The sequence below is a fragment of the Gallus gallus genome, chromosome 2 (assembly GCF_016699485.2).
Source record: "Gallus gallus isolate bGalGal1 chromosome 2, bGalGal1.mat.broiler.GRCg7b, whole genome shotgun sequence".
NCBI classification, from domain to species: domain Eukaryota; kingdom Metazoa; phylum Chordata; class Aves; order Galliformes; family Phasianidae; genus Gallus; species Gallus gallus.
Genome location: NC_052533.1, coordinates 116,262,474 through 116,275,813, shown reverse-complemented (window position 1 = coordinate 116,275,813; position 13,340 = coordinate 116,262,474). Strand labels below are relative to the sequence as shown.

General features: G+C 40.4%; 1 protein-coding gene across 14 annotated transcripts in view; it reads left to right on the top strand.

Annotated features, from left to right (window-relative positions):
* NCOA2 (nuclear receptor coactivator 2) overlaps positions 1 to 13,340 on the top strand; it is a 192,466-nt gene that overhangs the window by 130,881 nt on the left and 48,245 nt on the right. For all 14 annotated transcript variants that reach the window (XR_005856145.2, XM_025147995.3, XM_015282896.4 and 11 more), the window contains 3 exons: positions 6,398 to 6,501; positions 11,157 to 11,334; positions 12,711 to 12,896. Coding sequence is in view for 13 of the 14 variants with exons in the window: in XM_025147995.3 (XP_025003763.2) it covers positions 6,398 to 6,501; positions 11,157 to 11,334; positions 12,711 to 12,896 (468 nt within the window). In the remaining variant the exon portion in view is untranslated. The remainder of the gene's footprint in view (positions 1 to 6,397; positions 6,502 to 11,156; positions 11,335 to 12,710; positions 12,897 to 13,340) is intronic.

Here is a 13,340-nt window from a genome sequence, read left to right as displayed (position 1 = left end):
CAATGACCTGAGCCCACAGCTTCCCGGCCTCTCTCAGCCCAATCCACAGGGCCAGCTGCCACGTAAGCACGCTTCCACCAGCGGTACGAAGCATGAAGCTGAACCCCGTGGGTGTGCCGAGCTGTGCTGGGCCCTTTCTGCCCGCTGTACCAGGAGGGCCGTGAGGCACGAGCTGGGCCCGGCTCCGCTCGGAGACAGATCGCGCTGGATAAACGCGCTGAGAAGTGCAGCTGTGCTTTTTTAATATGCACTGCAGGAGATTTCAGCAGCCTGATGATATATCGTGCATTAATGTTGAAAAGATAAACACATTTGGAGAGCACAGGAAGGCCTTGTGTTTTTATGTTAGCAGAATGCTTCCTAATGAATAAGAACGTGCTGCTGGCTTCACAGAGCCATATGGCAGCTTTTCTAATTTTAGTTCGGTGCAGATGCATAATTCTCCCTTGTTTTACCTCCGAAAACCTTCCTGAGATGTCGCAGAGTTTTTCCCTTAAGACTTGATCTATAGTTTCTGAGTGAAAAATGCATTCAGGAGCCCGATGGCCGCTGTGGTGCGGACAGATGGATGCTGTGTGATGAAAGAGCAACCTCACCACATAATCGCCACCCCAAAATAGCAGCTAACTTTACTCGCAGGCATGGGATAAGCCGGTCTTAAAATTGATTATTGAAATAGCTGCTGTTTCTTAGACACTGGTCTTTTGAGAAATCGCTTGGTTTCAGGGAGAAAAACCAACTTGTGCTGAGGCAACAGGAACCGGCTGACAGGCATGTGTGTGCGTGGTGCCGAGTGCTTTCCCTGCGGTTAACCAGGCGTCAGAACAGCCTACACGTCGCTTGCTGCTCTGCTTCGTCACGTGTTGTGATGCAGAACCGCTCACATTACCGAGTAGAAGCTCGTTCTTTTCCTGTTTTTTTCTTTTTCACTTTTGCCGAGCATTACTGCTGTGGAAAACCTCCTGTCTGTGACCACGGTCAACATTAATACTTAGCATTCATCATAGGTAGTACTAGAGTTATTATTTTCAAAGGTAATACCAACTTAAATTTATCAGCTTGCTAAGTGTTATTTTTCCCATTACACAATAACGTTGCTTTCTAATGCAGTATCTGACTTTGCCTTTGGCCAGTTACAGACTTTTGCTATTCCTCTGATTGTTTGTTTGCATTTTTGCACAGCAATCCAGGAGATGTCCCAAGGATCACACAGGCTTAACACATAAATACAAATGAGGCAAAGCAAAAGAAGTTGGCGGATGCCTACAAAAAAAACCTGGGAACACGGCTTGTTTTCCAGACAGTTACACTGTAAAATGTAACTGCGTATTTAAACATGATATAGCATTTACAGTCGCTTTCAAGTGATGTTGCCATTACTGCTGCATAGGGTTCTTTCTTCATTCCTGAGATTATTCTAACATGAAGAATTGAACTTTCTAGTGTCTCTTCTAATAAATCTCTTCGCTTATAGTTTGCTGTGCTTATATTTTGCTTATTTATACATATTTTTACCTATTGCGATAAAGCGAGATTATATGATCATAAATGGGTATGGCATTTCAATAGCAATTCCAAAAAATTATTTAGAATGTGCATTACATAGGGTGCCGGAGAAGAACTGTTTTAAACAGTACTGAATACTAAATTTGCACCCACTGCTCCAGTTTTTTTTCTCTTGGCCTCTTTCCTCAGCAATTGGCTGAACGTGGGTCCTGCCCTCTCAGTGTTTCACTGACATCTCTCTTTTGCTCCTCTCTTGTTCTGCGAAGAACCAAAAGTATTTCTCCAGTGACAAATGTGTGTGGATGCAGATGTCCTCTTTCAGAGCACGCTTCATATTTTTGCAGTCCCTAAAGGGGGATTGTTCTCATGAGAGTTTTGTTCTTTATTTTGAAAACACATTTTGGTTTTGCCAAGAGTGTCAAGGGGGAAATATATCTGTAGCTAATTTCATTAATGAAGTTGGAGTCAAGTATCGATGGGTCAAAGAGAGCTTTTGGGGTAGTCCCACCAACGCTGACTGCCCACCTGTTGGAATGGAGGGTTTGAAACCCAAGCAAGAGGAGGTGAGGCTTCTCAGCAGCACTACTGAGCCTGCTGCAGGTACCCAGTGAGAGCCCAGAGCTCTTGGGCTGGGGGGAACTGAAGGACAGAAAGTCAGGAAGACTTCCTGAGTTTAAATGTAGCAGGAGACCTGGAGCTATTGCTTTTGGCTTCTTTTTTACTGATTTAGGAATTTCTGTTAAACTAAAGTGATTTCACAAAGGTTTGCTTTCAGAATCTGGAAGGAGTTTCAAATTAAGCTTGAGGCTTTCCCAGTGGTAAATTCACCAGAAAATGCTTGCGAAGGGTCTTTTTTCTCCTCTTAAATCTGCGTGTTAACATGGAAAAGTAAACATTAAAAAAATACCCAATTGAAAATATTAATATGTGTTTCTGTATATTACTACTTATGCAATTATAAACATATCCACAATTTAAAGTACAAATTACATCACTGAAATGCTACATAATTGGATGTATATATTCTTTATAGAATCTCTCTCAAGGGTACTCCTATTTTATTTAATTCTTTTTTACTCTCTAGGCTGAACTGTTAATCGAGCAGAGCTAATAATTATGTAAATATAATAATTACATATATATATAACAAATACTTGTGATGTTTATTGCTTTATAATTTAGATAAAGCACCCTCGATCCTTGGTAGCTCGTTTCCAATGGATGCTCCCGCTCCCCTTTCACACGGATGCTGCTGAATCTCTGCTCTGTGCTGCCTTGCTCAGGGGATACCTGGTGATGTTTCCCTATGGTTTACAACAGGGATAGAGCTGTTGCCACACAGCCGTGTAATGTGGCTGCCGTGGAAAAATCTGGCGGCAGTGGTTAGTCATGGGGTAATGCCACTGGTCCCCGTGGGGCTTGAGAGCCTCTGCAGCTCTTTTTCTGACCCCTAGCATTCAGAAATCATTCATCTATGCAGAAATAATAAGCTCTCTGTGCTTCTGATCTGTTTTTAGACCCCCCTAGTGAACGTAAAAAAGAGGGGAGAAATGGAAAGAGGAAAAACAAACTTTACATTTTTGCACCACCACCTGACTCCAGAAGCTGGAAATGTTAATAAAAGCAAAAATACAAACTTGTGATTAAATACATGAGTGTTGCCAGCACTAGAAATTCATGCACTGGTTGTTCTTTTCCAGCCTTCCTGCAACAAATTCTTGTTCCCACTTAGCCCCACGTGCAGTATCACTGTATCAATTGGCATTTTGAGTTCTTCCCTTGCCAGGACAGTGCTGCTGACCAGCTTTGCATGCACTATTCCTGTCTGTGGTGACTGAAGCTTCAGGAGGGGTTTTGTAGTCCAGTCAAAACTGGGTAATTTACTGCATTGCTGAGTGTTATCAGTAGCTGCAATTCATAGCATCAACATAAGTTACTGCTGGACCTGAGGCCATGGTTTCCTATACGATGCTGCTTAAATAAATGTACAGGGACCTGCGGCCTGAACAGGTAACCTATTCTAAGCTCTCTGGCCACTAAACTTCTTACACAATGAAGTTATAGGCCCAATTATAAAGTCCATTGTTTGGGAGCACTTGTGACTTATGATGCTTTTTGTTGTGCCTAAAAAAATGTTGTGTGGAACAGAGTGTATATTGTCACCTGTAGGTGGGTAAGTGATGTCTAAACAGCATTCTCTTGTTCTCTCCGTGAGTTTTACTTGTAGCAAGCAAGGTATTTATTGATCCTTTTGGGTTGGGCCCTATATGGGCTAAGGGAAAAGGAAATGGGGAAGTCAAATTGGTTTTGAAGGGCAGCTGAAAATGGAACAAAAGTGGTCAGGGATCCGGGGGTCAAAATGGGGAAGTGGGAACAGGAGGGGAAAGCATCCGGTTTACGGAGTCAGGCCGTGATGCTTGGTGGGTCCTTGCTCTGAACTGGTGCTGCAGTTTCTGTGTTAATCACCACTGAAGTCATTAAAACATTTTTCTCTGTGTATAAAGCCTTGCCCTACATATAAAAGAGTATAGTTGTTTTCATGGAGATACTGTTGAAATATCTAGATACGTTGTTTGGGATTGATCTGAACTCTGTGATTGGAACAGCAGCAAAAAATATTCAACAAGTCTTTTGCATTGAACAGTAACTGATAAAAGTCTCTGTAAATCTGTGAAGCCAGAATGTGCCATGTGGCGAACGTGCCCTCGTGCTACTGTTGTGCCACATCTGCAGTCCCTGTATCACAGTGCATGCAGGATAATCCCGTGCTCCCTGGTTGTCAAGATGCTATCAGTGGCTGCAGCGGTGAGGGAATGAAAGCAGGGAGATGCTATCCGTATCCACTGTAGTATTTTGCAGTGTGAAACCAGGGATTGCTTTATGATACCGGGAACAGATGGGAAACAAGTATCATTGCTGACTTTATTAAAAGCTCAGCCCTATTTTTGGAATCTTTTAGAATTCGTTTACAGTTTTTAGAACGTGTTTTGAGAACTTTATCATCATGTGGTGCCAGCTTTGCTATATTGTAATATGTGTAGGACTGTTCAACTTTTTTTCCTTGCACCTAATCTCTGCCTTTTGCCAAATGAAAAATCAAAAGACACACTTTTATCCTCAGTGCAAACCAGAAGTAGAGATCCAGATCAGTTGAATTGCCAGAGGAAGGAATTATATTTATTCCTACTATTTATTTCTATCCGAGTGTTGTAATCATAATGATGTAAATTATACAAGTCTTAATAGTGCCTCTTCAGAAAGCTTGGTTTTTTATTATTCACAATGGGTCATATTGTGTATGAACAGAGAGAGTGGTGAGGTGCTGGAACAGGCTGCCCAGAGAGGCTGTGGGTGCTCCATCCCTGGAGGTGTTCAAGGCCAGGTTGGATGGGGCCCTGGGCAGCTTGGTCTAGCACCAGACCTGGAGGTTGGTGGCCCTTCTTGTGGCAGGGGGGTTGGAACTTGATGATCCTTGAGGTCCCTTCCAACGCGAGCCATTCTATGATTCTATGATACAAAGACAGCTAAGGTTGTCCTGACTCTATTCGCATGAAAGCAAGAAACATTAGAAATCCAGGACAAGATGGTCTGAGTGACCAAAGCCCCATTGCCGGCAGGCGGTCGCTGATAGGAGTTCCTTCACTTTCTGTCTAAGCATAGTATAATTGCACTGCCCCTATACCCTTGGCCAAGAGAATAGCTCAGAGGAAATTTGGCTGCAGAATTGTAGATCTGTACATTTGGATACATTTTAATTTGTATGACCAAATCTTTAATTTTCACCAAGTGTGAGTTTGCAGGGACATGTTGCTCCATCTGCACATAGAACTTTCAATAATTCCTACGAGTCTGCATTTATTCAGTCACTTAGTCAATAACTTAACATTGTGGAATGACTATGAATTCTTGTTATTGTCCTTTCTGTGGGATTTCATGTTTATTAAAACAATCTATTTCATAATATTCAAAATAAACTTCAATAATTTATTGTTCTAGATTTCAGCATAGTCCTTTTACATAATTACTTGAAAAACAAAAGAAAGTTGTTCTGTGTATAGAATGAGAAAGAAAATGCTCTCATTTCTTTAACTTAAAATGTACGTAGAATATATATTAAGCACAGTGTTGTTATTACTTTTACTGTTTCCTCCCTTAAACGCTGATATCATTCCTAGAATAGAAAAAATAACATGGTCCATTACCTGCTAGGAATTATAAGCCCTCTTCATTTGAAAGTTGTGTGTACGTTGAACGTCCCTTACATTTGGAGTAGGGTATGACCTGTGGTACCGTGTATTAGGTACTGCAATGTGTGACGTTGTACTCCAGAAACCTTAAATCATTCTTGCTCGTAATGTTCAAGCACAGCACCTGAAGTTGTACGTACTTCTAATAGCATAGCGGTAAAGTGGTGTGAATACAATGTGATAGTAAAAATGTGGGCAGAGGCCTGGGAACAGAAACCAGACCACAGTATTCACAATATTCAAACAGCAGATTGCAGACTTGGGTTTTTCCTTCTAAATACAGCAATCATGGGAAAGTTGTGCAGCTGTGAGCTCTGCATACTCGGTGGGGTTGGTCGCTTCGTTCCTGGCTGTTACTCACTGCACCTCTGTAAGGAGTCCTTGTCAGTACCTTGAGTTGCGTGTTGTAGTTTAGAATATCTAGCAGAGAAAAAGCAGAATGGACTTACTATGTGTCTTCAGACTTCACAACTGAGAAGCAAATATGATGGTTATGTTTCTGTTGAATCGTGATGGGGGGTCATTCGATCACATATTTATTCAGCACTGTAACTTTCATACATAGTCTCGATTTGTCTGTGGTCTCTTTCTGTCCCTTAATTAGTACTGCTCTGTCATTTAATGCATAGTTTTCTTTATTGCAGAAAAAGCAGCAGCAGCTAATGAAGATGAAGTGCAAAAAGCAGATGTGTCATCTACGGGTCAGAGTGTCATCGACAAGGATGCGCTTGGACCAATGATGCTTGAGGTGAAGAGCACAAAATTCATTTATTTAAGCCAGTTCTGCACCCTCTTGGATGAAGAGCAGTGTAAATGAAGTGAAATACAGTTGGAGGCTGCTGTATAAGAATGGTCAATCAATGCAAACCATTCTGACTATTTAGGATTATGGAATTGATGAGTAGCAACGTATTTCTGCTGGGTTCAGTGTTGAAATTCTCCTTAACTCAGGGTGGGGAGAGACAGAGAAAGGGGAGAGACAGAGAAAGAGATGATTCAGTTGCTTTATTATACAGTCTTGGGGTTGGTATGTACGTGTTTTATTCATGCTAAACCATGACAAATTTGGGAGAGCTGCAGTACCTGAACATTGACTTACAGATACAGTAGTACTCACATGAATAATGCTTCCTTTAAAATTGCATGTCATTGCTGTACAGTTTTCATGATTTATTATCCCAGCATTTCCAGCTTTACTCTTTTCCCTCTGGAACAGTAAAGTAATCTAGGAGAGCTTTACAGGATATGTATTTCGGTTCCTTTAGTAAAGATTTCTGCCTGATTCTAGCTGTTATTTTCATAACCGAAAAGGCTGCATGATTAAAACCTGGCTTCTAAATGCAGTAATAGTAATGTTGTGTAGGTATACTGTCTGGGATCCTCATGTCATATGTTGCTGTCCTTTGGTGCTTTATCTGCATAAGCTCACTTGCAAACTGTTTATTCCTGTTCTGACTTTGGGCTTTATCTGTAAGAAGAATAAACACTACTTCAGATAAACTAAAACACAAGCCCTGAATCTAGCTAGAGGAAGAAACTTTGGCTGAAGTATAATTATTCTGTCATTTCTGAATGTTGCAATAGCAGGCTGCATGTTTTATCAGTTTTAAGTATTTGTAGTATCTTTCCTGATTTGTTTGAGGAAAATGCAACTTTCTGTACTACATAAGAAGTAAAGGCTCCAAAATCATACTACTAAATATAAGGAAGATTAGACAGGTTGGAGTGAAAACATTCTGCTTTGAAAAGCTGGAGTCATTAAATAATTGATCTAATTTCATATTTATTATACACGCTCACTGAATTGAATGCTGTTACTTTTGCTATCATAGTTAAACATTCCTCTCTTACACTGCCGTGTTAAAATTTATCTTTAAGTTCCATTAATGTAATCGTAAGGACCTGTTTTAGTCTGAGGGAAAATAAGGATAAAATGATTTTTCCTAGCTTGTCTTAGATGATTGGTTACTGCAGCAGACATCACACAGAAAATCAGCCGTCTGTTCACTTATTCCATTTATTTTCCCTTCACAGTAAAACCACTGCATATTAACAATGAAAGATTGTGGAACTAAATTAATAAACTGTGTTCCTCCGGTAATAAGAAACTTAAAAGGACTGAAAGTTGTTACACATTTGCTGCGAAAAGACTACAGATAGCTTTGGGGGTGTTTATCTCTTTAAGGAAATGCAATTAAGTGATTTCATCTTTACAAAGCTCCTTTATACAACCTCTTGAAAAATCTGCTCTTTCTCCATTGCCATATAGTAATAAAAATGGCAGCACTGATGAACACTTTCTGACTTGATTTGGTTTAGAAACATAATTGTCTGTTTTTATTAAATAATAAAACTGAAGAATCCTCAAACTAGCTGAAGAAAGTGAGTAAAATTCATCACACAGCTGCCTCTGAGGAATATTTTAACATATTTCTTGGTTAAAGCAGAAAAGTAGATATGGAAAGAGTGAAAAAAATAGTCAAGAGAGAGCTGGCAAGAGCTCAAAAAGAACACAGATTTATTCTCTGTTCCAGTATATCATCTCAAATAATATCTGTTCTTGTTTTCCCTTCCAGCCTGTTGCCCATTATTTGCTCCCCCACTATACCAATAGCTCTAAAGAAAAGTGTGCTGGTCTTCGATATTGTTCTTGTTGGTTATTGTGGTGGAATACATCTTGGAACAGAATTAGGAGATCATTGCAAAAATGGAAGCTTCAGAAATATTTAAGTGGCTTGGTGCACTGCTTTGCTCAAAAGCCTGCTGCTTACCTAAAAAATGCTTTTACAGTGGCTTTGCCTCTGGACAGGAAGAAATGAGAGGCTGACCCATAGGGCGTATTCCCCTGCCTTTGCTGCTCTGGGCCAGATGACCACTTCTGTGGTCAGCCCAAGCAGCAGCTGTGAGGAAGCAGCCCAGAGCACTTCCTTGGCAAAGAAGGTGCTGCAGGAGGAAACAGTAGGGAAAACTGAGGGTTATAATGGGATGCCAGTAAATAATAATCACTTTCTTGTCCTCTCTGCCTTTGAAAGTCTTCTCAGGACTGCGATAAACATCTGCTCTGGCTTTGATTTCACAATCCCTTTGAATTGATGTAAGCGTGGACTATGGCCAAGCGGAATGGTTCAGCCAAACCCACACCCTTCTGCCAGCTCTAAAAGCCATGTGGTTTCATGGTGGGCCAGTGCAGGGGACTGATGTGGCCAGCATGTAATTTTTCTGTTCTTACATCAGTTTTCAGCCAACTGAGTTCCCTAGTCCAGCTTTTGATATCCTCAGAAATGCTTCTGAAGGAGGGGGTTGTTGTGGTGTGGAGGCAACTAAGCCAAAGAGGTTGTGCTTACCTCAGCTTCAAGCAGTGGTGAAATTCAGTTTAAGGCACTAATCTGTAGCAGAGGCTCTGACAGAAAATAACATGAGAACCTCCATTAATTGAATCTTGTAAATCGTTAGTAGTTAAACCAAATACTAATCAGCAGGAAAATGCCATGGGTGTTATGAAAGCCCATGGAAAGGAGGGAGCTCGCTACAGGAAATGAATTAGCAGGAGGAACCAAGGATGATCAGAAGCAAAACAGCAACAACAAAAAGTGAAGTCACAGATACGAATTTTTGACAATTATCTTCATTTAGAAGAAAAGTATATATTCCTTGCAGAGCGGGTCCAGCTTGAGCAGGTAGCACAGGGCCAGTGTCTCTGGGGAAGCAGATTTCACAGCCTTTGAGCAGACCCTTCCCATGTCTGAGCACCTTCATGGTGATTTCTTTTACTCGTATCTCTGTGAAGATCCCCATGTTGCAGCCTGTTGCTGTTGTGTCTTGTTCTTCCCCGACGAACCCCTGAACAGGGCCTGGCTCTGTCTTCTCTTTGTCCCTCAGGTGGGTGGCTGGGGACAGAAATAAGATCTTTCTCAACTTCCTCTTTTGCACTGTCTGGGTCAGCTAACTAACCCTCAGTATTTTTCAGAGGTATCTGGAGCCTGAGAATATAAGAACTGCCTGTTATCACCAATGTGGAAGTTGTATTGAGTGCAAGTTTGGTCATATGAGTAAATACCACACGCCTGTATGCACTTGCTGTGGCAGCTCCTCCTCGTTAGGCTGTTTTGCAGTGAGCTGAGTTCAGGTTTAATATGGATCCACTCACTTCAAAATCTGATAAATCATTATTTACCAGTTTTACAGATTTGCTTCTGTCGCTGAAGATGCAATATAGTGTTTGTGGGTTTGAGATTGAAAAGGGTGATTTCCCACCACCTTCTAGAGCGGTGAAAAAATCAGGCAAAGCTGCAGGGCTTAATTGGTAGTTGAATGTTTAGATCAAAAGCTTTTTGTGTTCTAAGTTTAAATCCCCCTTATCCGCTCATATGACATACGGTTAGTGGGACATACCCTAAAATGTTTCTAGCTTGCACAGTCACGCTTGCATCTTAAGAAAAATAAAGTTTGCATGAGAAGATTTTCCTGATACACACATTTTTACTTTATCCTGACAGGTAGGAGTGAAGTAGTATTTGGGTTAGGTTTCAGATAGCACACAGCAGGTATCTGTGAAAGAGTCCTTTAGCCAGGTTGTCACTGTCAAAAGAGATAAGAGGGGTAGCCATCAGTGTAATGTAAGAAATGCCTTATTTAGATGCTTCTGCTCAGAAAATGTAAGTCATACAGAATAACATGGAGCTGAGGTGAAAAGATGAAATTAAACTGGTGTCAAATAAGAAAAAGAAAACAGTCCTATGAGCAGAAACTAAAATAGTGAGATCCTCTTTGCACCACCACCACCTGCTGTCATCTGCAGGGCAGGCTGGGCTCCCTCTCTCTTCCTTTTTAACCCTGTGGGTCTCACCTTCCTGGCTGCATGGGGCCTGCAGATACCTTTCTGTGGATGTCAGGGGAACCCTACTTACTGCCTTGTGTCAGCAAGTCCTGCAGTGACTTCCTGGGCTTCAGCACCAGTCTCCCTGTGTAGAAAGGAGGATGAACAGGCTCTAGGTTTGGCAAGACTGACTTCTAGTACAGGGTTTCCTACTACATAGGCAGGCAACTAGGTAGCAGCATCTTCCTTTGTTTAATTTTGTTTGATTGGGTTTCTGTGTTTGTATTCATGTATGATTTTCATTACAGTGCAAGTTATGCATCTGTCCTTCTGTGCTTTTAAACTAGTTTGATATATATAAGTATAGTAATATAGTTATGAGTATTATAAGCAAGATGAGGTGCTCAGTATGAAACGTACTTTCCTATGACAAGAATATAAGAACTGGGATGGATTCAGAAAGATCAAGATGTCTTCTGAAGAAAGAAGATATTTTTTTGGATATCTTTTTGTCAATCTGATTGTTTGATATTGTGTTTCTCTCTCCACCCAACCCCTTCCTCTCTCTCTTCTTGTTTTCCTCTCAGGCCCTGGATGGGTTCTTCTTTGTAGTGAACCCAGAAGGTAATGTTGTGTTTGTTTCGGAGAATGTGACGCAGTACTTAAGGTACAACCAAGAAGAGCTGATGAACACAAGCATATATAGCATCCTGCACGTAGGGGACCACAATGAATTTGTTAAAATCCTGCTGCCCAAATCTTTAGGTATATATGTTTTTCTCTTATCGTACCTTTACTTATTTAACCTTGGTTTCATAAATCAGCATTTCTGTAACTTTAGTTAACGTACTTCCACTGCTTATGGCTTGGTCATATGCACTATTTCGTTTTAAAGTATTATGTCAACTGTACAAATGATTTATGTTTTTCTCAAAAGTACCTTCTTCTTTACAAAGTTGGCTTCTTCGTTAACTGAAATTTGAAGTGAATCTTTAGAGTGAATCTCTAAGAGACAGCATTTAGCCCTGGTGGCTCTCTATCTAGGCTGTTTACCCTAAAACTGTCTAAATAAAAGAGGGGTGTCTTCTGCAAAATCAAAAAGTTCCTTATGTTCGATTTTTTATTTCAGTGGTTTTAGTCTCAGGGATATGTAAGCTTATTTTTGTTTGTTGCAGCCATTTTTGCATACAGATTAATGTTGGTTTTAACATCATTATTTTTTTGAGGAGGTGCACAGAAAGTCAATACAGCGCTCCTCATTTACTCACAGCAGCTTAAAAAGTATTATGTAATTCACTTCAGCATTTTATGACTTTGCTTATAAACCCCTGAAGAATTGAAAATGTAACACTTTTAATGGCTAAGCCTCATAAATTACTGCCTTTATTGCATTTTATGACTATAGAGGGCAAGTGAAAAGTATTTTAAATATGACCCTGCTATTTCTTTATGCGGTATTACATTAATTTGTTTTGACTGATGTCCACTACCTATATTCGTGCATGGCAGGATTTTGTTTCTTTTTTTACTTACGTTAAGCTCTGTGTTGAGGTTTAGTTTTATCCACCACTGCACGCAGGTAATTCTCATCCCTTCAATCTTTCCCATTGTAGCCGAGGCTATGTGTTTCAATACATTCCTGATTGCATTGCATCTTGTCTTTATAGAATGCATATGAGTTTATTTTCTTCCTATTTCTAATCTGGACACTGATTCTTATACGCTGTTGCTGTCTCTTTTGTATTAATCAGTTCTGAACTCAACAGACAGCTCCTACGTGCTACCTTTTTTCTTCCAGGCATATAAGCTAGTATATCTTCCCAGTAGAGCTTTCACTCTATCACTTTTACATGCACAAATGGTGAGAATTTTACTCTGCTTTTCTACTGCTGCCATTATCAGTTGTTTGGAAAGGATACGATGGCTGTACAACTTAAATGGCAATGTTTTTAAAATATGAGGATTTTATAATTACCTTGTTACGTGCTGGTTTGGGCCCTAATATTAAAAGTAGATTGTTGTTGTTAAATCAGCTTGTTTCCTGATCAGTTTACAAAGCACCTTGATTAATTTCCTGTGGATAAGCTGCAGAAAGGACCGCTGCCAAGTTTATCTCACTATATGATCTTTGCTTTGCTCAGTGAATGGGGGATCTTGGTCTGGTGACACTCCTAGGCGTAATAGCCATACCTTCAACTGTCGGATGCTCGTAAAACCGCTTGCTGATTCTGAAGAAGGCCATGATAATCAGGAAGCACATCAGAAATATGAAACTATGCAGTGCTTTGCTGTTTCTCAACCAAATTCCTTCAAGGAGGACGGTGAAGGTACTTACCACTTTCCATTCGTCTTAGTACTTTCTCTTTCCATGCTATCTCAGATAGTTACAGGACAGCAGTTTTGGTGCAGTCAATAAAGCAGCCTCTGAACCCTGAAAAATAGAAAAGTTGTACATTTTTCATTTTCTTTTTCATTTAACTGTGAAAGTTTACTTTTGTCTTGGATTATGAGGGTATACTTTAACGTGTACCCAGTTGTTCAGTTTAAGCTGCGAGGCACACTGTTTACATGAATAAGAAGATATCCTGGTTTTAAACCTCTGTAGTTGTGAGAATGTCTCTGAGTGGGAGGAAGGTTTAAATTGGCAATTTTTTGAGTTCTCAGAATGCAAAGTCAGGTGTGGTTCACCATTTCCTTTACCTTATTTTCCTTATTACTTCAGCAGGTACATTTCCTTAGATTGTATTTTAAGCATTCGGATAAGTAAAAAT